At 41.5% G+C, this 26877-nt stretch overlaps 1 protein-coding gene across 4 annotated transcripts in view; it reads left to right on the forward strand.

Annotated features, from left to right (window-relative positions):
- HDAC4 (histone deacetylase 4) overlaps positions 1 to 26642 on the forward strand; it is a 392113-nt gene extending 365471 nt beyond the window's left edge. For all 4 annotated transcript variants that reach the window (XM_081338797.1, XM_081338799.1, XM_081338798.1 and 1 more), the window contains 4 exons: positions 4476 to 4609; positions 6813 to 6897; positions 12479 to 12623; positions 23183 to 26642. In XM_081338797.1, the coding sequence (XP_081194923.1) occupies positions 4476 to 4609; positions 6813 to 6897; positions 12479 to 12623; positions 23183 to 23222 (404 nt within the window). In that variant the 3' untranslated portion in view covers positions 23223 to 26642. The remainder of the gene's footprint in view (positions 1 to 4475; positions 4610 to 6812; positions 6898 to 12478; positions 12624 to 23182) is intronic.
- The last annotated feature ends 235 nt before the right edge of the window (positions 26643 to 26877 follow it).

The following is a 26877-nucleotide window of genomic DNA, read 5'->3' on the forward strand; positions in this document are numbered from 1 at the left end:
TCCGAGTAAAAATCTAAGAAACTCCTCTTAATCAATTTTTGTTGATAGACTTCTTTTCCTTTATATTCTATTTTATCTATAGTACGTAATTTCTGTTTCTTCCTTAATTGATAAGCCAACCACCTACCAGGCTTATTAGCGTTACAAAAGGCATTATGCTTAGCATAACGCAAATTAGTTGCTACTTGGTCAGCCATTAACATACAAAATTGTTCTTTCAATAAATGTATCAAGGTCCTTAAATTATTATCCAATGGATTCAAAATAAAATCTTTCTCCTTAGATTTGATCTCTTCCTCAAGATCTTTACGTTTTTGCATTTGCCTACACCTGTAAGCATTATTCATATAAATCAAGACCCCTCTCATGTACGCTTTACTAGCATCCCAAACCATTCCCATCGATGTACCTTTATGCATATTTATAACAAAAAAATCTTTCAGATGTTCTCTACATTTCTGCAAAACCACCTCATTTGTGAATAAATTTTCATTCATTCTCCAGGATCTTCTATTATCATCTTCAGCAAAAAACTACAACCAAACAGGGCTATGATCCGACAATGTTCTAGGAAAAATCTTAACATTCTTAACCCTAGAGAGAAGATCAGTAGTAATTAAAATAAAATCAATCCTAGAGAAAGATTTATGTCTATCCGAAAAAAAGTAAAATCTCTGTCCTTCATGTTCCTTTCCCGCCATACATCTCTCAGCTCCAAATCCTCCTTCAAATCAAAAAAGGCTTTGGGCAGTTTCGAATAATTAGGAGGGTTTTTAGAAGATCCCTTCCTATCTTCAAATGAGTCCAAAACTCCATTCCAGTCCCCCATCAAAATAACAGATTTATAATCCAATTCGATTAGTCTTTGATGTAAAAATTTAAAAAACTTTTGCTGTTGTTGATTTGGAGCATATAATCCAATAAGAACTTTCTTTCCTTGTAGCAACAGTTCAATACTAACATATTTCCCTTGTTTATCCAATTCAATTAATCTAGCTGAAAAAGATAAATGACCACTCCAGCCTTCTTGTCCGGAGCACAGGCTGCAAAATGTGTTCCCAGCCGGGAATTAACCAAAACCCTTTGGTCCTTTAAGGCAATATGAATCTCTTGTAAGCAAACAATGTTATTTTTATGTTGTTTCAAATAGTAAAATACTTACTTTCTTTTCTGTGGTGAGTTTAAACCATTAACATTCCATGTCAGGAACTTCACCATCTGTGGTGACCAGGAGCCTTTGGAACATGACCTGAAGATCACCTGTTGCTCTCTTCAGGCGTGCTCCTCCCACGGGCTCCAAAACAGCCGCATCTTGCGTAGTTAAACCAGATACAAGCTTCTGTTTTTGCTCTTTTTCCTTACGCTTGTATGCAGCCCTAGTCATCCTCTGTTCTCTCGGGTCCTCTTTTAATACCAAACTCTGCTCCATAGTCTCAGCCTATTGCATCTCCTCAAGAGGCAGTGACATTGCCCCTTCACTCAACTGTTCTTCTGTTCTTTTAGCTCAAGGAGACGGTGGTGAACCTGCTTTAAGGACCTTAGTATAAAAATCTTTTGCTTTTGAAATTGTATTCAACCTGTACCTTGTACCTGCATAATTTACCACAATTCCAATGGGTATTTCCCATCTAAACTGAATTTGTCACTTCTTAAGCTCATCAGACAAAAAGGCGACGTCTTTCCTTTTTCTAAGAATTTTAGGAGGTATCTTCTTTAAAATTATAATATCTTGGCCTGCAATTTGAAATCTTTCCCGGTAGAAAGCTTGGATGATTGCATTTCTAGTTGATCTCCTGGAGAAGTAAATCACTACATCTCTAGGTAAATTTTTCTGTTTAGCAATCCAGGAATTAACCCTAAATGTTTTATCCATCTCTTTAATTCTTCAGGTTCACATTTCAAGACAGGAGCCACAGCCTGTGCAACTTCCCATTCCAAATCTTCTTTAGGGTTCTCTCTCAAACCCCTTATATATTGAGAAAAAATAATTTCATCTTCTGTTCTGTCAATTTTAATCTCTGCCTTGTCCAGTTTCTGTTCAGCAGTGATAATTTTATTTTCCAAATTCTCAACATATTCCATAACTGAATCCACACGAACATCCAGGCGTTCAATATGTGCAGCCAAGCCCTGAAGTGCAAGCACTATATCCTCCCTCATCTGCTTATTTTGATTAACAAATTCTTCTTTTGTAATATGTGCAGCCAAGCCCTGAAGTGCAAGCACTATATCCTCCCTCATCTGCTTATTTGATTAACAAATTCTTCTTTTGTTTCCTTTATTTCTTGCTGTAATACTTGTGTTGATTGCATCACAACTTGCTGAATATCTGCCAGTGTAAATCCAGGTGGTGGTGGGGATGGTGGTTGTGCTGTAGGTTTCATTGTAGCTTGCCCTGCAGCTTGTGATAAAGATGAAGAAATAGCACTTTTAGAAATTGGAGGACCTCCCCCACGCCTTGCAGCCATCTCTTAAGTTTCAATTTCCTCTTTCTTCTAGCAGAATCAAAGTTCAGGAAAAAAAAGGGAGGAGGGAGAAAGAATAAAAGTTTTCCTCCCAAATTCCTTATTAAAAAAAAGGGCAAACTCTCAAATACACAAAATCCGGTACTGGTTAGAATCAATTGCAAACTGTATCTCAAGCTATGTTACAAAATGTAACAACTTTCCAAAACTGTCAGTTCATACAAGAAAGCAACATTCCAGCGCCATTTTTGCTCCGTTTCAATCGGCTTAAAAGTTCAAGAAGATAATGAATCTGAGTTAAAGTTAAAATCCAACTTGAAAATTCAAATCCTCCTGTTTCGCTCTCACAGTCCCATCTAAGCAGCAGATGTAATTGTCGCGTCTGGTTCCACTCCCTTATGGAAGTGAAAGCGTCCTGGGAGCGGAGAGAGCCTGGGCTCCGAGGGAACTCACCCTATCAACCCCCAAACTAGGTGAGGAATTGACAGGGGAGCTCTACCTCTACCCAGACAGGCTCGTCTCTCCCTCTTCTCCCGAGGGAGAGACTTCGGCGCCACGTAACAGCTGATATTCGCTGTCTCCTAGCGCTTAACGCTTCCCAAGGTCGGGCGGCTTCTAAAACGCCGCCATTCGGCACAGCAGCGCTACTGGAAGTCAAGGTTGTAAAAATTTTTTAAGGTTGTAAATCCCCAAGTAAGCAGTCGCCGATCTTTCAAGAAGGGGAAAAAAGATTTTCAGGAAAGTCCCACAGGAAAGTAATTAGGGAAGTAAGGAAGGTAGGGTCTCACCCAAATCCTCCAGATTGCTTTGTTGTGCTTGATAGTGATTTTGGCTTTCAGCAGGGAACAGTTTAGTGTTAATGGCCATGTTATTGGCCGATCTCTTCTTCTTCAGGCCAGAGGAGTAATTCTGGATCAAGCGGAGGGCTGCCACCCTTCCGTGATTGCAGAGAGAGCCTCCTCATGATGGTTGCCCCTTCAGGGCGACTTTTAACCATTTTCAGGGCTCTCCGAGGAAAAAAGACCGGACGGCGGGGGGGGGGAGCTTCTCCCGGCACATCCGCCAGCGCCACACACGCAAACCGGAAGCCCTCATTTCACTCTTTATGAAATTTGAAATGATATCAGGAAAGACAAAAAATGGTACTGGTAGTACTTATTTTGCAACCACAATTGGGACTAGCAGCTCTTTTGTTAAGTGAAGTGGTTGCTAAGTGGGAGATAATACAGCTGTTACTGTGCTTTCCATTTCCCCACTCCCACCCTTTGGAATGCTCAGCTCAGCTCCGGAATAATTCTTAAAGGAAATAATGTTTGTATTTACATTCTTGAAGGGATTATAAGAGAGTAAGCAGACATACAGTGGAGGAATACACATCGAAAACAAATGAACCAGCAGCCCACTCTGTGAAAGGAGAGGGAAGAAAGAAAAAAAAGTGATTTCTGTGTGCAGTCTTTCCTATGCCTGACCTACAGATTAGAGAGTCACAGATAGGACAGAATTGGCATATTGGATATAACTCATAAAAGCTTATTTTATCATGCATGCCACAAATTTATCAAATATCTCAGGCTACTTACTTACAAAATTTCATTATTATGATACAGAAAATAATTTTTAATTATGCTCAATTTCTCATTTTTCCAAATGTTCCTCCATTATTATTTTATATCTGTTTGTGGTTGTAGACTGATGGGAAACAGGGTTCATATCATTTTTATTTGCCTTTTTTCCCCAAATATGCATTATTTTAGTGCATACATTTTGTGATGTACACAGGTCTAGAAATTCTGAGCTGTAAATTGCACATCTTTTTAAAAACATTTTTAAAGCATTCTGATTTTCATATAGATTCAGAAAATGAATTGATTACACCTGCAATCTACTCAATTTGAAGCAAACTACGTATGATGGAGAAATGATTTGAAATGTTTCTGACTTTTGAGATGAATTAATAGTTTTCTATTAATAATGCTTATATGCACCTTATACTTTTTTGCTTTTTCTCAGGCTTTGGATACCTCACCAAACAGCTTATGGGGCTGGCTGAAGGACGAATCATTCTGGCTCTTGAGGGTGGTCATGATCTGACAGCCATTTGTGATGCATCTGAAGCATGTGTTTCTGCTTTGCTAGGAAATGAGGTAAAGTAAAAATGCAATTTATGCTTTCTTATTAATTGACTGTGGCACAAATCCCATAAGCCCACAACTATAGGGATAGTCTGCACCTCACGAAAACGGGAAAAATGTACTCGGAAAAAGACTGGCCCAACTCATCAGGAGGGCTTTAAACTAAAATTGAAGGGGAGGGGTGACCAATCTCGAGAATCTTTCGAACCCAAGACAATCACAAATCCCAAGAAAACAAATCATAAATCCTAGAACACTGGAGAAGTACCTGAGGACTGGAAAAGAGCTGATGTGGTTCCCATCTTCAATAAAGGGGGAAAAGCGGACCGAGGAAACTATATAGATCAGTCAGTTTAACATCAATACCTAGGAAGATCCTAAAAAAGATCATCAAAAAACAGATCTGAAAACCACTAGAAGCAAACAAAGTTATAACTAGTAGCCAGTACAGGTTTGTTTAAAACAGATCAAGCTAAACCAATCTTATTTCATTCTTCGATAATGTAGACTAGTAGACCAGAGAAATACTGTGGACGTAGTATACTTAGACTTCAGTAATGCATTTGATGAAGTAGACCACAACCTACTCCTTAGTAAGCTACAAAAAGGTGGAATAGACAACATCACCACCAGATGGATTTGTAACTGGCTGACAAACTGTACTCAATGAATAGTCTTCAACGGCCCTACATCCACCTAGAAAGAAGTAGGCAGTGGGGTACCACAAGGTTCCGTCTTAGGCCCAGTACTCTTCAATATCTTCTTAAATGACTTAGACAAGGGAATTGAAGGAGAACTCATCAAATTTGCAGATGACACCAAACTGACAAGAGTAGCCAACTCCCCAGAAGGCAAACTCAGGATCCAAAAAGATCTTCACAAATCTGAACAAAATATCCAACAAAATGAGCTTCAATGTGGAGAAAAGCAACGTTTTACATTAAGGCAGGAAAAATCAAAGGTACAAGTACAGACTGGGTGAGACCTGGTTCAAAAACAGTAACTGTGCAAGGGACCTTGGGAGTCCTAGTGGACGGTCACTTGACTATGAGCCAGCAGTGTGCAGCAGCAACCAAAAAAGCTAAAACAATCCTGGGTTGTTTAAACAGAGGCATAGAATCAAGATCACGTGAGGTATTAGTACTGCTTTATAAAACCCTAGTAAGACCACACCTGGAATACTGCGGCCAATTTTGGTCACCATATCACAAAAAAGAAGTTGAGAGTTCGGAAAAAAATCAGAGAAGAGCAATAAGATGATCAAAGGCCTGGAGACTAAAACATGCGAAGAACTGCTGCAGGACTTGGGTTTGGCTAGTTTAAAGAAAAGAAGAAATAGGGGCGACCTGATTTGAGGGACTCCCACAAAGATGAGGGGGTCACATTATTCTTCAAAGCAACAGAGGGCAGGAAAAGAAACAATGTTTGGAAACTGAACAAAGAGAGAAGCAACCTAGAATTAAGAAGAAACTTCCTGACAGTGAGGACAATTAACAGTGGAACAGCTTGCCTCCAGAAATTGTGGGCGCTCCATCACTGGAGATTTTTAAGAAGAGGCTAGACAGTCACTTGTCTGAGATGATATAGGTTCTCCTGCTTGAACAGGGGCTTGACTAGAAGACCTCCAAGGTCCCTTCTATTCTATTCTAGTTGTAGCTTATCTTATATGTCAAAAATCTGGAACATTTTATCACTATTGGATACAACTATTTGTATCTCCTTGGCCAAACAACGTATTTTTGATAGTCATCGCCACTTAAATTTTAACAAATAAGACAGGAAAACCAATCTTCAAGGTTTTGCTGTCTTGGAAATGAATATAGAATACAGAGATCTAATACCAACCCACAAGTCTAAGATATCTGTGATAATATCTGAGGTGAGATCGGCTCCCATCCTTCTTGCCTCCTGGAAGACATGGCTCTGATGGATGGCTTGGGGCCCAAGTGGGGGAGGCATCAGACTAGAGGTGATTAATGAATCAAGACACAATCCCACCTTTTCCCCCACATGTTCAGCTCCCTCCTCATCTTTTAACTATAATTAAAATATAATTTAACTGTAGTTTTCTTTGATTTTCACAAATAGCAGTTGGATATAACTTCAAAGGATACTAAGCCACATATTTTTGACTTAAATCTAAACTGTTCAACTCATGTGTTCATTATTTATTTTAAAAAGTGATATTCTAAATTGTATTTTTTTATTATCTCAGCTTGATCCAATTCCTGAAAAAATATTACAGCAAACAACAAATGTTAATGCAGTGCATTCCATTGAGAAGGTCATTAAAATACACAGTAAGTACCTACAAACAATAGTTTTTCTTCTGTAGTTAGATCAAGTCTTTATTCATTGTTTTTTAAAAATGAATTCATAGAATTCAAAAAGCTGCAGGATATTCATATAACTCTTTGTCCCCCACTCCCCCCCCAAAAAAAACTTTGTCCAATCTCTGCTTGAATAAATTCAGCAAAAATGTACTCAAGTAGTCACTCTGCCAATCTATTTTTACTTTTAATCTTTCCTTCCCTCACCTGGAACCTGCCTTCCTTTGTCTTTGAATAGTTGGGCGGTAGTGTCCGGCGTTGGGTGGGAGCCGGCAGGGCAGTCCTGCGCACGTGCGCACTCCCCGGCTGTTAAGGAGCACTCCTTAGCAGCCGGGGAGTGCGCGTGTGTGCAGGACTGCCCTGCCGGCTCCCGCCCGATGCCGGGCGGCTCCACCAATGCTGCTTCAAGAGGGAAGAGCGTGAGGTGCCTGCCATGGCTCCCCGAGGACTCCTTAGGAGCCGGGGAGCACGCACGTGCGCAGGACTGCCCTGCCGGCTCCCGACAGACGCCAGCCTGCCCTGCTTCCTCCACAGTGAGAGGGGAGTGCCTGCCTTCCCGGGCTTGCTGACTTGCAGCCAAGCCGGAGCCGAAAGGGGCTTTTCCTTCCACCCACCCTTTGGAATAGACGCAAGAGCTCCTGGGGTCTGGCGTTTGCAAGGGGGAGGGGAAGGGGCTGAGAGGCTCTTGGGGGTGGGAACGGAGAGTCACGTTGGAGGGGGGACTGGACTAAGGAGGCTTGAAGTTGCTTTGCAAGAACGGGGGCGCTCGATTGATTTATGTACTATTTTCCGGCGTATAAGACGACTGGGCGTATAAGACGACCCCCCAACTTTTGAGATGATTTTCATGGGTTAAAAAGTCGTCTTATACGCCGGAAAATACGGTAGTTTGCATGTTATGGGAATTTCATTTTATGGGAATTTTTAGTTACATTTGCCTTTTTTAATAAATATTTTATTAATTTTCTATTTTTACAAAGTGTTTAATAGACAACATGTTGACTGGGTCCATTAATAATTCCGTGGTACATATAAGCTTCTTCAAACTAAATCCAATATTACACCATCCAATACCTCCTCTCTTCTTCTGATAATTAATATTTTTCCACATTAAGCAAATGCAATTCTTATTGTTATTAATAGATATACAGTTTAATATCAGCATTTATTACACTTTTTAAAATAATATCAGTGATATCAGTTTAAAATATCTTTTCTAACCAAAATACCTTAATTGCATTTGCACTCAATGTCCATTTATTGTCAGTATGCTATTTTTGCTTTTTTTTAATTTTAATTTCCCATCCATATTCAAAATATCCTAATCATTTATATTTTCAAAACAAGTTATATTTGATTAACCAAAATCTTCCCTTATTCAAACTTCTTAGCATTTTCTTATTTTGGCATATTTTCATGCCAAAATATGATATTCTGATTACCAATCTTATCTATCTAGTTATAATAATATTTCTATTTCTAGCAATCTATTCTTAACCATATTCAAACATCTAATTGATAATATAATATCCCCTCTAATAGGTCAAAGCTTCTGTTTTCTTTTGTCTTATTCTAGCTTTCTTCCTTTGCCAACTAACTTTCCAAATCAGTGCATTTGGCTCATCAAATAATTCTTCCTCTAGTTTTGTGCATATTATTTGGAGCAATTTAGTTAAGGTATTTTTGGAAGAGCTAGCCCATTGATATTCATTAAGCAGCCTCCCTCCTTCTCCAATTCCCCACAGTTCTGGTAACAGCTCTATCTTCCACTCCATTGGCTTTCCTTCCTTATCCTCCAATATGCTCTGAAATCTTGGTTGATAAAATGTCTTTTCCATTTCCAACATTATCTTTATGTCTTCTAATTCTTCGTTTGTCTGAGTCTGGCTGTTAGTTTTTTTCCTTTGGGTCCTTTCATATTTGGGTCAGCTTTCTCTAGTTTTCCTTCTATTTTCTAGGTTGCTAGTTCCTTCTCTGTGATCATTTTCTGGGTTTGTAGATTTAAATTAAAAATTGTTCTTTTAATTCCTTTGTATTATTTTTAATCTCATCATGAGCTAAGGCAATTATTTCTTGTATTAATTTCAACATGGAGAGAATTTCGTTCTGTGATTCATCAGTATTTTCTTGATGGCATGTCAAACTGAGGCTTCTGGAGACATGTTAAGGATGGTTTTTTTTCCATTTAGAGCTAAATATGGAACATCCATTTTATTTTTTGTAAGTGACTTTTATAGAAACCTGTTTGAAAACTTGAGAAGTTTCCGTTAATTATTATTGGAGCTCCAGATTATTCAACCAACTTACCAATACTTTCTTAAACCTCCCCTAAGCAAATATAAGTACAATTAAAACTTTTATGTTCAATGAGAAATATATCCTTTCTGTCCAGGGAGAAGAAAGAACCATTAAAAGTTGTTTATCAGTCAAGATTTATAATCTAAAATGTTCCATCATATCAGGCAATAGTGTATAGTTCTTCTACAAGAAAATAGTTCCACAATACTGTTCTGAAGTCAGTATTTGTATTCGTAGTTCAGACAGGCCAAATTTAAAATACTTTATCATCTCTGCCACACAGATAAGCAGCCCCCAAGCCTTTTCTTTCTCAGCTACAATCTGATTTTTTTTAAATCCAAAACTTATATTGCAGACTTTTCAAGTCTCTCGTTTTTAAAAAAGGTATTAAAAGCACTTTTAGTCTCCAGCCAGCGCTTGTCCGAGGACATCTCCGTGGTCATGTGGCCAGCATGACTAGATGCCAAAGGCGCATGGAATGCTGTTACCTTCCCACAATAGTGGTCCCTATTTTTCTACTTGCATTTTTACGTGCTTTTGAACTGCTAGGTTGGCAGAAATGTGTGTGTGTGTGTGTATAAATTTTTTTCTGGGACCAAGCAAGTATATTTTGAATGCTTAATAATATATATATATTATGCTTCTCCCAGAAGAAGGAAGCTAAAGCTAAAGCCACCAGCCTGATGATGACGGATGGGATTCCATCGAAACGTTGCGCCTACAACTTTAGTTCTACGCGGGGAAAAACCCGAATAACCAAAGATCCATATATATATATATATATATATATATATATATATATATATATATATATATATATATATATAGTTTGTATGTATGTATGTATGTATATAAATTCAAACGTAATCTTGTAGTTTTCTCCATTTTCTCCAAGTAATTAAATCACCACTTTTCTTTTCCTGAGGAAATGGGGCAGAAATTCCCCTTCCCTCTCTCATCGGGGGGAGTGCTTTGGGCAGTTTTTTCAGGAAGAGTTCTTAAAATCATAAAGAGAGGTTCAGGTCTAACCCTGTTTCATCCATATTGCTGTAATGTTCCTTGTTGGTACTTACTGTCTTCGGTTGTTAGCAGTTTAGGATTGGCTACATGAATGTAGCTAGTCTTTCCTTTGTCAGTTTGGAGGGGTTCCTTGGATCAAACCAGATGGTTGCTGTCCACCCCCCTGCTGCTGTCCCCTCGTTGCTTGTTGCCTCTACAGGGAGACTTTCAACCCTTTCCAGGGTCCCCCAGCGGGGCAAAATCAAACGCAAAAGATGGAACCCCATCTTCCTGCGTTCGTCCTGCTGCAATGCCGAACTCTGGAAGCCACATTTGCCTTTTTAGTTGTGATGCAACTAAAAAATCCATTTAATGTATATTTCTGCCAAGCCAGTAATTTCTCATAGCATGCTTCTCATTTGTTTTCTCTTTCCTTTTTTCATTTCTTTGTTCTGGTTTGATTTCATTATTCATTCTATTGGGTGGAATGGTGGTTCAGTGGTTAAGATACTGGAAAGCCAGCAGCCCAATTTTCAAAACCTGAGCACCATGTGATAGGTTGAATTCCTGTCCTTGGCTGAGTTCCTGCCAACCTAGCAGTTTGAAAATATGCAAATACGAGTAGATAAAAAGGTACCACTTTGGTGGGAAGGTAACAGTAGAACGAACTCTTGAAACAGAAATTGTCCAAAATGAGTTTTTACTGAAACATGATTGGTAATGAGAATACTCGACAGGATCTGAACTGTGTTACAGTTTGGTGCTTTTTAAAGAGTCCCCAGGTCGAACCCCCTCCCTCCAAGCCATCTGGTTTGTCCTGGATCAATTTAAATTCAGGTGTCAAATCCTTCCATGGAAAAGAGGGAACTCTCATGTCTTCACGACAATTGCCCTCTTCCCTTAGAGATTCTAATTGGAGATACAAACCAGATCTCTTCCCCTCCCTTCCTTTGTTGTTCTCAGTTCAAAGGTTCTTCCCCTGTTCTTTGAAGACAGCCTCCCGGCAGGCTGAATACTCTTCTTCTCCTTGGAGAAATGGCAGAAACCAGGGGGAGGGATAAGATTTTAAAAACATACAGATAGAGTTTGTTGAATGGGATATAAATGGATTCTGACACTGGCTATATGACTGTGGAAATGTCCTTGAAGAGCGCTGGCTCAATGGCCTTGAAATGGAGATGAGCACTACCCCCTATAGTTACCAGTGGAGTAAAATCTGCAGGGACTCCTTCTATTATTTTGCAAACATTCTTTTAACTTAAAAAGTTCATCTTGAATTTTAATTAATGTCTTCTAGGTATCTAGCATCCTGGGGAGCCTAATCTTTAATGAAAATGTTGCAGGGGACCAAACCATGTGGCAGTCTATCTGATAAAGAACTATGAATTTCCTTTGAGTATGATTTTCAAGCGAGCTATGTTTCCATTTAATTACTCACTTTTTGCTATTCTTAATCAGACTGCCATGGGGCACTTTATTCACTGCTTTGTTGGAAATAAGATATAATACAGATAGTCCTCAACGTACAACCATTCATTTAGTGATCCTTTTAAGTTACAGTGGCACTGAAAAAAGTGTTTTGTGACTGGTTTTCACAATTGCAACTGTTATAATACCCCCATGGTCACATGATCAAAATTTGGGCACTTAGCAAGTGGTATGTATTTATGATGGTTGCAGTGTTCCAGGGTCAAACAATTGTCTTTTGTGACCTTCTGACAAGCAAACTCAACAACCTAACAACCATGTTACTAGCTTAATAGCTACAATGATTCACTTAATATTTTTTATTCAACTCTGAATCTTTGTTGATCAGTTATCCCCTCACTTCTCCCTTTCCAATGTTATATCTGAAATTGCCTGACAGAATATTTTTGTATAATCTGTATTCCTTATTTCTTTATTTTTTTCAGGAAGCCCTTGGAACATTTCTCTAGTTCCAGTAAATTAGACAAAAATATGCAAATGAAATAATATATCTCCCTATTTTACTGTACCTCAGTTTGCCCCCTTCTCTGTTGTTTCCTTGTAGCCCTTTTATTCATTTATAAAATGGATACAAGAAAATAACAGAGTAGAGGGCAAATGGAGCTGCCGTATTTATATTATTACTTCATTTACATATATTTGGTAAAGCCTCTTAGAAGTAAGAATCTCCCAGACCTGTTTCATTTTGCAGCTTGATGGTGATTTTCTTTTGTTTAATAGAAAAATGCTAGTAATGGATTCCATAATGGCTTAAATTTTCCTTTAGGTAAATATTGGCATTCGCTCCAACGTTATTCTTCAACAGTCGGTTATTCTTTGATAGATGCACAGAAGTGTGATAATGAAGAAGCAGAAACTGTAACAGCAATGGCATCTTTGTCAGTGGGAGTTAAACCACTTCTTGAGAAAAAGTAAGTTTTACTCTTTACCTTTTTGGCGGAGAGGGTTTCTTTGACTCCTGGTAGTCACTGCATGGATTAGTCCCTGCAGTTTTCTTGGCAGGATTTTTCAGAAGTGATTATTTTCCTGGGCTCCATGGTCACCGCAGATGGGGATTACAGCCAAGAAATTAAAAGACACTTGGTCCTGGGGAGGAAAGCCATGGCAAATCTATACAGCACACTAAAAACAGAGACATCACCCTGCCAACAAAAGTGCATATAGTCAAGGCTATGGTCTTCCCAGTTGCAATGAATGGCAGTGAAAGTTGGACCATAAGAAAGGCTGAGCGCCAAAGAATCGAGGCCTTTAAACTATGTTGCTGGAGAAGACTTCTACGCAAGGTGAACAAACCGGTCAGTCCTATAGGAGATCAACCCTAGATGCTCTTTAGAAGGCCAGATCCTAAAGTTGAAACTCAAATACTTTGGCCACCTAATGAGAAGGAAGGACTCAATGGAGAAGAGCCTAATGCTGGGAAAGATTGAGGGCAAGAGAAGAAGGGGAAAACAAAATGAGGTGGCTGGATGGAGTCACTGAAGCAGTAGGCGTGAGCTTAAATGGACTCCAAAAGATGGTAGAGGACAGGAAAGCCTGGAGGAAGGTTGTCCATGGGGTCGCGATGGGTCGGACACGACTTTGCACCTAACAACAACCTTCCTAGGGCTGAGAGAGTGATTGCCTCAAGTTCACCCTACTGGCTTTATATCTAAGGTGGAACTAGAACTCCCATCCCTAGCCTGATGCCTTGACTACTACATCAAACTAGCTTTCTGTTTTAATTCTCAGTCTATTCTTTATCTCTACCATGTCTAAAAAGCAGCTTCTAAATAGTATTATAAATAAATTATGCATATATACAAACTTTTTTCTTCTAAATCATTTTGAGCACGTATCTTAATAACACATACTTAGACTTCAGTAAGGCATTTGATAAGGTAGATCACAACCTACTCCTTGGTAAGCTAGAAAAAGGTGGGATAGACAAGCCTCTTTCTGCGCATGTCCAAGATGGTTCCTCGCTGGCTTCTGAGCTTTTAGTGTCGAGCGGTTTTTCGGCTCTGCTGGGTGCCATGGGGCTTTTTGTCATCGTTTTGGCCCCCGTTCAGTCGGTGGAACTGCTGGCGGAGTGTTAGCTCCCTCCCCTGTCGGGATACGTCTTGGAATGGCTGAGGATGGGGGAGGAGAAGCTGGAGAAGCCGACTTTCTAACTCACTGGTGAGAGGATGTTGGCGGTTGGGTGGGGCTGACTTGACTGTTTCTCTGCTCATCCAAGCTGAGTGGAGCTGTGACAAGTGATCTTTGTCGGAATTTCTGGGCTCTGCTCGTGCTTGTTTGTTTTATCGAGACCAGGGTTGTGGCAGGGGGAAGGGAGCTTCGATGTTGTTTCCCCCTGCCCCTCTGCCACTCGGCGAGTTCGGCTCCGTGAGTGCAGTGGACCTGGTCCTGTTGGCGCTGTGGCTGCGGCTGTGGGGTCTGCTGTTGCTGCTTTCCCTGCCACTGCGGAGGTTGCAGCCGCCCTTATGGCTGTCTTTGAATCTTGCTGTTTTGGGTCTGTCACCATTGTCATCAGGCTGCCTTCCCTCCTTTTTTTGGACCTGTCATCACCACCTGTTATGACTTTTCCTGTTGCCGCCATAGACTACTCCACTGTTACCATGATTGTGGCTTTGGGACCTGCCACATGTTGACTGAATTTTCTATTGACTTCGTCTGCTGGCACCCTTCATTGTCGGATACAACCACTTTCCTTTGTATGCCAGCGTACACCTTTGAAGAACTTTACTTGCTGTGAGATTCCCCCCTCCTGCAGGAATGCCCAACTTTCTTGATGACGGGTTGTGGGACCCTGAGAGATGGCATGCTTCAAAGAAGAGGCTGAGGGGATTTTTATTAAGATTTTTATATAAAATTTTAAGGGGACCCGGGAGGGGGGAGGCTCTAGGGATCCGGAACGAATTTGGGGGAGTTTGACCTGGACAGCAGTCCAGACCATCGGATGGTTGCGGGGGGGCAGAGTAGGGGTTTGGGGGCAGACTCACCTCTGAGAGCAGAGGGTCTCCCTATCCTGACGGTGTTTGGGAGGGGCAGAGAGTGTGGGAGCAGAGGGCTCTATCGCTATCAGGGAACGGGCCACCGCTGTCTTCAAGCGGTTGCCTATTCCCACCCTCATTGCTCTTCTCGCCTCCCCGGGGGCATTGGATTGCAGGATCCTGGGCTCAGATTGGTTTATTTCAACGCCAGGTCGGTGGTGAACAAGGCTCCCCTCATACATGATCTTATTGAGGAGAACGCGGACCTGGCCTGCATCACGGAGACCTGGTTGGGCCAAGAGGGGGGTGTCCCCCTCTCGAAACTATTCCCACTGGGCTTCCGGGGTAGTGGGGTGGCAGTTATTATTAGGGAGAGTCTTTGTCCACGAGTGGCCACTGTCCCTCAGATAGGCGAGTGTGAGTCTCTCCTTTTGAAGTTGGGTCTTAGAGTTCAGTTGGGCCTATTGATTACGTACCTGTCTCCCAGCTGCATGTCATCGGCCCTGCCCAAGCTCCTCAACGTCTTGCCCGGGTTGGCGATTGAGTTCCCCAGGCTTATAGTTCTGGGGGATTTCAATCTGCCCTCCACGGGTGAGGCATCTGAGTTGGCGCGGGAGTCCATGGCCTCCATGACAGCCATGGACCTGACTCAAATAATTCAAGACCCGACCCATAATGGAGGGCGCACATTTGACCTGGTTTTTATCTCTGGGCAGTGGATTAATGATCTGGGTAGGGGGGATTTAACTATCTAACCCCCGCCATGGTCCGATCATTTTCTTCTCCGGCTAAACTTTCAGTGCGCCCCACCCCGCCCCACCACTGGGAGGTGGAACCGACCAGGTGGTTCCGCCCCAGGCTCCTGATGGACCCTAATAGGTTCCAGACGGAGCTTGGGACATTTCCTGCTTCCTTTGCCCATGACTCTGCCGAGGCCCTAGTGGTAGCCTGGGATAGGGCTGCTGCTGGGGCCTTGGATCGAGTTGTGCCTTTGTGGCCTCTGACCCAGTGCAGATTCCGGGTGGCCCCTTGGTTTACTGAGGGACTCCGAGAGATGAAGCGCCGGAAAAGACACCTAGAGAGCTGTTGGAGGTCCAGCAGATCCGAATCTGATCGAACACGGCTAAGAACTTATCTTAAGTCTTACCTAGTGGCGATGGAAGTGGCAAAGTGTGCTTACTTTTCCACTCTCATTGTGTCCGCAGATAACTGCCCAGCCGCCCTGTTTAGAGTGACCCGCTCACTACTCAACCAGCGACCGAGGGATGATCCTTTGCAGGGTAGGGCTGAGGAATTTGTACAGTATCTGCAGGACAAAATCGCTCAGATCTGGACCGGTTTGGACTCCGACTAGGCGGAATCCGGTGGAGTGGAGAGGACAGGTCTTGGTTATACCATTTGGGGTGAGTTTGACCCTGTGTCTTTGGATGATGTGGACAGGATAATGCATAGACTGAGCACTACAACTTGTTTACTGGACCCATGTCCCTCCTGGCTGGTTTCGGCTGTCAGGGAGGTGACAGGGGGCTGGCTCCAGGCAGTTGTCAACGCTTCATTGATGGAGGGTGTCGTCTCCGCCTTAAAAGAGGCAGTGGTGAGGCCCCTTCTCAAGAAGCCTGCTCTGGACCCGGCTTCCTTGAATAACTATCGTCCTGTCTCCAAACTTCACTTTGTAGTGGCGCGTCAGCTTCCGCAATTCCTGGATGAAGCAGACTATCTGGACCCATACCAGTCCGGTTTCAGACCCGGTTACAGCATGGAAACAGCATTAGTCGCACTGGTAGATGATCTCTGGCGGGCCCGGGACAGGGGTTGCTCCTCTGTCCTGGTCCTACTTGACCTCTCAGTGGCTTTTGATACCATCGACCATGGTATCCTGCTGCGACGGCTCGAGGGGTTGGGAGTGGGAGGCACTGTTTTACGGTGGTTCTCCTCCTACCTCTTGGGCCGTTCGCAGTTCGTAGTGGCAGTACCCCTTTCTTGTGGGGTACCTCAGGGGTTGGTTCTCTCCTCCCTCCTGTTTAACATCTATATGAAGCCGCTGGGTGAGATCATCTGTGGCTTTGTGGTGAGGTATCACCAATATGCCGATGATACCCAGTTGTTTATCTCCACCCCGAGCCAACCCTTGACGTGATGTCCCAGTGCCTGGAGGCAGTGCGGGTCTGGATGGGAGGAACAGGCTCAGGCTGAACCCCTCCAAGACCGAGTGGCTGTGGATACCGGCATCTCGTATTGTCCAACATGTTCCATCTCTTTTGATGGGGGAGAGCTATTGCCCTCCTCAGAAAGGGCCTGCAACTTGGGTGTCCTGGATTCACGGCTTAATTTGGAGGATCATCTAACTGCTATGACCAGGGAGGGCCTTTGCACAGGTTTGCTGCCAGTTGCGCCCCTTTTTGGACCGAGATGCCCTATGCACGGTCACCCATGCCCTTGTCACTTCTCACCTGGATTACTGCAATGCTCTCTACATGGGGCTGCCCTTGAGGTACACCCGGAGGCTTCAACTGGTGCAAAATGCAGCCGCGCGGGTACTTATGGGAGTATCTCGATACTCCCATGTTACACCACTCCTGCGCAAGCTGCATTGGCTTCCGGTTGCCCTCCGGGTGCGATTAAAGCCCTACATGGCTTAGGCCCGGGGTACTTGCGAGACCACCTGCTGCCAATGTCAACCTCCCATCGCCCGGTTCGCTCCCACAGAGTCGGCCTCCTCAGGGTGCCGTTGGCCAGGCAATGCTGGCTGGCAACCCCCAGGGGGAGACCCTTCTCTGTGGGCACGCCGACCCTCTGGAATGAACTGCCTCCGGAGCTGCGGACGGCCCCTGACCTTCGATCCTTCCGCCGTGACCTGAAGACATGGTTGTTCCAACAAGCGGGCCTGGACTGATCATGGTTTTTAAATTTGGTTTTTATTGGTTTAAATTGTCCTTTATTTCCTTATTTATTGTTTAATTCTTTTTTAATCTTTGTATTCTATTTTTTTTTAATTTTTAATTGTTGTGAGCCGCCCTGAGTCCTTAGGGAGAAGGGCGGCATATAAATTTAATAAATAATAATAATTTAATAAATAATAATAATCATCACCAGATGGCTCTGTAGCTGGCTAGCAAACTGTACTCAATGAGTACATCCACATGCAGAGAAGTAGGCAGTGGGGTACCACATGGTTCTGTCTTAGGCCCAGTACTCTTCAATATCTTCTTAAATGACTTAGACAAGGGAATTGAAGGGGAACTCATCAGCCTTGGTGGAGCAGTGGGCTAATGCCTCCTTAAGTAACACCAGCTGCCTGCAATTAGTGCAGGTTTGCATCCCACCAGGCTCAAGGTTGACTCAGCCTTCCATCCTTCCGAGGTAGGTAAAATGAGGACCCAGATTGTTGGGGGCAATAAGCTGACTTTGTAATAATGCCGCTTGGGGTGTGTGTGAAAGCCCTAATAAGCAGGCATATACATAGAATGAAGGCTACTGCTAAGCTTGTAAGCCGCCCTGAGTCTTCGGAGAAGGGTGGGATATAAATGGAATTAAAATTAAAATAAAAATCTGCCCTGGACGGGACGGCTGCAGACTGGGTGGTGAACTTGCATGACTCCAACGCCCCAGAACTCAACGACTTCAACCGATTCATGTCATCTTTGAGGCGACGGTTCGAGGATCCTTTGGCTGACCGTAAGGCCCGGGAGAGAATCAAAACGGTGAGGCAGGGCAGGCGAGCAGTGGCTGATTATACCCAAGAATTCCGAGCCATTGCCAGCAAGCTGAACTGGCCAGAAGACATCCTCCTTAGCCACTTCAAAGACGGTCTGAACTACGACCTGTATGATGCTTTCCTGCCTCGAGGAGACCCACCCCACCTCGATGACTGGTACATCCTGGCGGAGGAAGTGGAAATAGACCTACTGAAGAGACACCGCAGAGGAAAACCATGGGGCCGCCTGCCACCCGAGCAAACACGCGAGGGGGAAAAACCACCAGCCACAGCCAAAAAATCAACAAGTTGCTTCAACTGCGGGAGAGAGGGCCACCGTGCTGCAGAATGTCGTTCAAAAGCCCCCCCACGAAAACCAGAGGCATCATCCTCCAAGAAGCCGGGGAAGCCCCAAGGCAACACAAAAGAATCTTCCATGAAGGGGACAGAGGCTGTAGAGTCCACAATTCCTGCCAGGAACTGGGACTGGACTCCGGCCTGCACCGCAGGGACGGTGGACAACTCTGAAGACAGCTCAGAGGGAGAACCATTGGTAAGTGGACCCCTTCCACCCATACTTAAGACAGTGACTATATTAGCTTCCCCTATGCCTGAAGCAGCCAAAATAAAAGCTCTGATAGACTCTGGGTGCATCCGCTGCCTTATCAGCCCAACGCTGGTGGAGAGATTGAGCATCCCAGTGAGGAGGCTAAAACAACCAATCTCTTTTAGTCAATTAGATGGGACAATAGCAGGGGGAGGACCAGCCACCCTAGCCACTTTACCAATCCACCTATCACTGGGGCCCCATGAGGAGGACATAACGTTTATAGTGGCCCCAGGCATGGAATGCCCAATGATCCTAGGACTGGAATGGCTGAAGAAATGGAACCCCGGGATAAACTGGAGGACAGCAGAACTCAATTTCCCAAAGGGGAGGCAGAGAACCTAGACTCCAAAAGCACCCCCCCAACCCAGAGGGAGGAGACAGCAGCAGTGGGGAAAGAGAAGGGATTACCAGAGATACCGGAGGAATACAGGGACCTGGCTGAGGTTTTCAGTGAGGAAAGAGCAGATGAGCTTCCCCCCCACCGCCCCACAGACTGCACCATAGAATTCAAACCTGGGGCAAAACTCCCAAAACCCAGGATGTATGCCATGAGCCCAAGGGAAATGGCAGAAATGGAGAGATTCATAAAGAAAAACTTAGAAAGAGGATTTATTGAGCCTGCCAAACCCAAAGTGGCCGCCCGGGTTCTGTTCAGGGAGAAGAAGGATGGGTCCTTTCGTTTGGTTGTGGACTATAGAAATTTGAACACAATTAGTGAATGTAATCTGTACCCCCTTCCCCTAATGAAGGATATGTTATCCCACCTATCGAAAGGAAAGATTTTTACCAAACTAGACCTGAGGGAAGCATACTACCGTATTAGGATTAAGGAAGGAGACGAATGGAAGACTGCATTCAACTGCCCAATGGGGTGCTATCAATTCAAAGTATTGCCATTCGGACTGCAAGGGGCCCCCGCAGTCTTTATGCAATTAATTAATGACGTGCTGAGAGAGCACCTATATAAGGGGGTCCTGGTTTACCTCGATGACATCCTTATCTTCACAGAAACCAAAGAGGAACATATCAAACTAGTCAGAGCAGTCCTGAAGAAGTTGCGAGCTGCCCACTTATATGCTAAATTATCGAAGTGTGAATTCCATCAGGAAAAAATCGACTACCTGGGATATCGCATATCTCCAGAGGGCATCGAAATGGACCCTGAGAAGGTCAGGGCAGTACTAGAGTGGGCACCCCCCCCCCGCACACGGAAGCAATTGCAAAGTTTCCTGGGGTTTGCAAACTTCTACCGCCAATTCATCCCCGCATTTGGCCAAATAGCCATGCCCCTCACAAATTTGTTTAAAACGAAGGGGGGGTCACCCGTGAAACCCAGCCAGCCTCTGAAATGGTCAATGGAATGTCAAGCAGCATTTGAGAGGCTAAAGAGACTTTTTTCTGCTGAACCTGTCCTAAAACACCCAGATCCCGACAAACCTTTTGTAATACAGGCAGATGCGAGTGATGTAGCGGTAGGAGCCGTACTATTACAAGAAAATGATGGGGGGACATTGCAACCATGCGCATACACATCCAGAAAACTCACAGAAACAGAACAACGCTGGCCAATATGGGAAAAAGAGGCATTCTCGTTGAGGTGGGCATTACTAACATGGCGCCAATTTTTAGAAGGAAATAAAATACCTTTCCAGGTCTGGACAGACCACAAAAATTTGGAAGCACTAAAAACGCCCAGGAAGCTCACTCCTAAGCAAGCCCGCTGGTCCCAACATTTTCACCGATTCAATTTCACTCTCAAACACTTACCGGGGGGAAAGAACTTCCTGGCAGATGCATTATCCCGCATGCCCCAATATAACAGCACAAGAGTTACTGACTTTAAACCACTTGTACCGGAACAACAACTGGCAGCACCAGTCACCACCAGGGCACAAGAAAAAATGAAGCCGAAGGTAGATAGCCAAACTGGAATAGAATTCATGAAATCTTTGGAAAGTGATGAATGGTTCCAGAAAAATAAACATGTGTGCACAATTAAAGATGGACTGCCGTGGGTGGGGGAGAAGCTATATATACCTGCCACACAGAGAATCAATTTCATGCAACTGTGCCATGATACAAAATCAGCAGGACACTTTGGCTTTGTAAAAACCTTACACTTAACTAAAAGGCAATTTTGGTGGCCATCTATGAAAAAGGACATAGAAAGCTATGTGGGTAGCTGTCAAATTTGCGCGATGGCCAAAAGACTGCAAGGGAAACCACCAGGTCTGTTACAACCGGTGGCAAACCCCTCAGCCCCATGGAAAGAAATAGCCATGGATTTTATCGTAGAACTGCCAGAAAGTAATGGAAACACCGTAGTCTGGACTGTCACAGATCTGTTCTCTAAGCAAGTACATTTCATACCTTGCCAAAAAATCCCGACCGCAAAAGCATTAGCAAAACTTTTTGTACAGCATATTTACAGATTGCACGGGGTACCACAACGCATCATATCTGACAGAGGGGTGCAATTTACGTCGGCATTTTGGAAAGAATTTTTATCCCTCTTAGGAACCACGCAAGGACTGTCATCTAGTCACCATCCTCAGATAGACGGAGCTTCTGAAAGACTCAATAATATACTTGAACAATATCTGAGATGCTATATTAATTTTCAGCAGTCCAACTGGACGGACCTACTGCCTTTCGCAGAAGTAGCATATAATAATGAAGTCCACTCAAGCACAGGTTACACCCCTTTTCAAGTAGCTACAGGCCAGAGTTTCAACCCAATACCAGAACTAACCCCAAAAGAACCGGTTATCCCTGATCTGAAGGAATGGATTGCTCAATTACAAAATACATGGCCAATTGTTAGGAAAGCGTTGGAAGATGCCAGAAAAGCATACAAGACACAGGCAGACAAAAAAAGAACCGATCCCACACCATTTAGGGTAGGAGAGATGGTATATTTATCCACAAAATACCTGAAATCACTCCAACCCTGTAAAAAACTAGGACCAAAATATATTGGACCCTTTCCAATTAAAAGAATCATAAACCCAGTAACAGTTGAATTAGAACTACCCAAAAATCTTAGACGAATACACCCAACCTTCCACTGCAGTCTATTAAAGAGAGAACAACAATCACCACTACGAGAAAAAATCCCACCACCACCACCCCCCATCATGGTGGAAGGAGAACAACATTTTGAAGTGAAAGAAATCTTAGATTCCAGAAAACACCATGGAACGATACAATATTTAGTGGCATGGAAACACCTCCCCTCCTCAGAAAATGAGTGGGTTAACAAACTCCATGTTAAAGCACCTAAGTTGCTTAAGAGGTTTCATACAGAATATCCAAACAAACCAGGCTAACATTTATATGTTTTCTTTCCCCACAGATGGACTCATCTTTTTTCTGAAAGGAGAGCCGAATGTCAGAATCCATTTACATTCACATTTCATAATTGTATAGGTAGAACAACGTGCTATTTCTGAGGATTCTGCCATCTCTCCGAGGGGGGGGAGAGGATGGTTACTAAAGCGATTTTCAAACAACAGGGGATGTCTTAACTGGGGAAGGGAGGGGGACAGACAGGTCTGGATTGTATCTTCATTTACAACTAAAAAGGAAAGCAATAACCATAAAACCAAGGAGAGTTCCCTTTCCCATGGAAGGCCCTGATACCTAGCAACTGACGACAGCCTGACCAAATGGATGAGGGGAGGGGCTGAAATGGGAATGGTTTATATAGGATTGAAATGTAATTTTTGTCAGATCCCGTCTTGTATTCCCACAATCGATTCCATCCTAGTAAACATTTTCCTTTTGGACTAAACTTGCATCCAAGAGTTCTTATTTCCTAAGATGTGGATTGAGGTGGGTCCTGACACAGTGTTTAATATTTTATTGTTATGTATATGTAGGGGTGTGGGTCTATACATATGTTGTATGTAGTATGTTTTAGGTGTGTGTCATGTATGTGTCTCAGTTTGAGAATTGACAACTAAATTTCATTTTTGATGTGTGCCATTGTGCCCACAGTAAAAAAAATTGTCAATAAAGATTATCTTATCTATCTTATTAATACTGTTAGGTAGAGTGTTAAGTAGCACATCAAAACAATATTACTTTGCATGCTTATTAACAACCACAGCACCATAAATTAATTAATAAATATATTAAATTCTGGGCCATGCAGTTCTATTATTCTAACTCCTCTTAATTTATTACTTACAGGCTAGATGAGGAGCCTATGGAAGAGGATCCTCTTCTGTAGCATACTCCTAGTTTGAAGCGCTCCAGTAAAATTCATCTTGTCTTTGAAGCTTTCTCTTGTTATACCTGCATTCTGCCCTAATTTTCTTCCAGAAAGGCAACCATGTTGAAAAAAAGCCTAATCTCTCCATATTGTATGGATTATGCTCATGGAAAAATGCAGGTGAAGAACAGCAATATGAATTATAGACACAATGAGTGATCTTCCTTTTTTTCCTCAATGGAAGCTACTATAAGAGGCAAGAAGCCAGGGAAGTATTTAGTTGTCAGCTTTTGCTGTTGTTTCAAAATCAAAGACTTAACAAGGATGTGATAATTTTCATTTAAAATTGGTGCTTAACATTTAATTACATTCATACCATTCAAACTAAATTCTACTTTTTTCAGTATTTTTGTGGTTCTTCATACTTGTTATGTTCTTCAAAACTCACACCCTGAGGAGGGTTATTTTTCTTCTTTTGAAGGGTAAAAAGAAAACAAAGCTTTTATATATTCATTCAAACTATATAAATGTGGAGAGGAAGAGTGTAAAAAAAGAAAGATAGCCAGAAAAGGGATTGGCTTTAGCATTGCCAAAGCCATTGGAAGAGTTTGTGCCTTTTAAAACAATAGACTGATTTGGGCAGCTGTTTTTTCCTGATGTTTTTGAAGAAATATGCCTTAAAGAAAAGAACTCTGCAGCAGTTCCTCTGGCACAGAAAGCCAAGAACTGCATTCTGCAAGAAAAATACTAGGATTTCTGCTAGCATGATTATTTAAAGCAAGCAAAGACCAGAGCTTCTCTCAAACAGTCTACAACCTTATTTTGATTTTTCTTTTTCTTTGCTGTTTAAGTTAAAAATAAATAAATAAATAAATAAGGTAGATGCCAATAATATGGCAAATGCTGTTGGGTTTCTTAAATTCATTGATTTTTTAAAAATCCAACATTTTCTTCTATACGTTATGTATAACAAATTACCAATTTGGTTGTAAAGGCATGCACAGATACAATTGCAATTTTTTAAAAAAATGGAATGCTTTTTATTAAAAGCAGATTGCATGGGATATTGCTTAATTTTTTAGGTATAAATATTTATGTACACTGTATAATGAATAATATAAATATATTCCAAGCTTAGGAAAATGACTCTCACAAATTATTAATTAAATATTTATAATACATTTATATTAACCATATGAATAAATGGCAGCCATTGGAAACTCCTTCAAAAAGATTTGTGGATTGAAAGGTTAAAAAAAGCGATCTAGTTGAAATGTCCATTTTCAAAGTGCAGTTTGGAACATTTTTAAAATGCTCAACATTTTAGCCACTGAGCAACTACCCTACATATCACTATTTAACTTTTAGGTTCTTCAGTGTTTGACCCTCTTTTAACAAGCGAAGTATTTCTGGCAAATATTTGTTTGCTACTGCTTTATTTTCACATTAGTTTCCAGATAAAGCCAATTATTTGCATTGATTTTCATATTTGGTTTTCATTTGAGAAACGTCTTTCCAGACATTATTTCCTGGACATGCATAATTTCTCCTTGGACACTGAAGTTTGCTCATTTCCAGATTTTTGTACAGAAAACACTTTTCCTAATCTTGTGCATGTTGCAAACTGATATGTATTATTTTCAGAATATTCTTTTCTCAAAAGGAAGGATTCCACAGTCATTTTTAAGATCAAAAACTGATTATATAATTTCTCAGTTCGTCAGTTGTAGTTATAATACCTAAAGAAAAGTCTCTGAAAAGTCGAGTAGTATTATGAAGAGTAATGTATATTCTCAATGGCACGGATTATTAAAGGCATTAATAATTTAAATAAGTTGAAAGATTGCAATATTCTGTTGGTACAGTTAATACTGAGCAAACACACATTTCTGTGGTTGAATAATCCTTTAAAGATTACTTCAAATTAAATAATAGTAATAATTACACTTGTTTTTTGAGAGTGTGTTAATCTTCACCACAATCTCTTTTCTTCTACATATTTTTTTTAAATAAGAGCAGTTGACCCTCTGGGTATAACTGCTTAAATTTTTAGTAGGGAAATTAGAAGATAGTATTTTTCTTTTAAAGCATGTTTACTTTTTTGGTTATATTAACTGACAGTCAGTTTATAATTATGTAGTTTTGAAACACTTTTTTCTTTTATTCCATTATGATTGGAATTGTGAGAATGTAAACATATATTTCAGTGGGTAAAGAAGAGTTTTATGACTTTATTTAATGCAAAAGTTGATGGACAATTTTTAAGACAGATACTACAATATTAATGTTCATGCTAACCCAAATATATCCAAATGATGAATTCTTTTTCGCATTAGAACTGCCAGGAGCATATTCTTAAGTTTGATGGTAAAGATAAAATGTATATTTTATAAAATGCTTTGCTGCTGTGATCTAAATAGATTTTTGTGTGAAATTACTTGGTTTCATATTTTGTTATTTTACTATGGTATTACAATTGATAAAAAGTGATGAATTCTGTGATCACTACAATCTCAAATTTATTTTATATTTGAACATCAAAATTGTCAAGAATTTTTTTTGTCACAAAAATTATTAGTATGTATCAATAGTGTTAATATGATTGCTTTTAATGTTACTTTTAAGAGTCTTCATTTGGGATTGAAAAGCTTTTCTGAAGTCAGAAAGAATTTTGGTATATGTAATTTGCTCCATAATTTATTAATTTCTATTTAAAATGGATATATCATAATCTCACTCTAAGCCTGAAACTGGATTTCTTCTGCAGTTGTTCTAGGAGAGAAAAGATATGTATATTGGGAGAATGGAAATAATTTTATTTAATAAAAGCGTAGATAAGGAAGGCTTCTGGGCTCTGTGGATAAACAAAGAGCTCAGTCTGAGTAAGGAAATGTATCTCCAATTAGTTCCATCAGCAGGATTCTGTATGTTTTTTGATTAACCCAGTTTTGAAGGTATAAGGGTGACTTACTACAATTCTACTACAAAATAGGAGCATCTTAAAACAGAATTATCCAAAAGTGAGTACTACATAATAGAATAGATCGTGATTATTTTACTTTCAGTACATACAAACATTCCTTTTTATTAATCATGTATTCATTCCATTTTTCCTTTTCTAAAATTTTGGGCCCACATTTTATGTATGTGTGTATGTATGTATGTGTATATATATATGTGTGTGTGTGTGTGTGTGTGTGTGTGTGTGTATAAATTACTAACAAAGAATTAATGTGCAATCAGCCCAGGTTCGAATCTCAGAAGGGTATGGCTGACTGATGAAAACTAATAAGTTAGAAATGCATTTCAGTCTCCCTTAATTCTTTGTTAGTAATTTACACAAATATATGAGCTGTCCGGTGTGACTACTGCCTGTTCGATGGCCTTCAAGATAGGCTGAAAACAGGAAATAAAGATTTGCCCCATGTTTGGGGCCTAGCAAGGTAATCTAAATAGTTAACATTTCACACACACACACACACACACACACACACACACACATATATATATATATATATGTGTGTGTGTGTGTGTGTGTGTGTGTGTGTGTGTAAATTACTAACAAATTACTAACAGAATTAAGGGAGGCTGAAATGCATCATGCATTTCTGACTCATTAGTCTTCATGCATTTCTGACTCATTAGTCTTCAGGCTCCCTTAATTCTTTGTTAG

The sequence above is a fragment of the Vipera berus genome (genome assembly GCF_964194415.1).
Source record: "Vipera berus genome assembly, chromosome: 1".
Lineage (NCBI taxonomy): Eukaryota > Metazoa > Chordata > Lepidosauria > Squamata > Viperidae > Vipera > Vipera berus.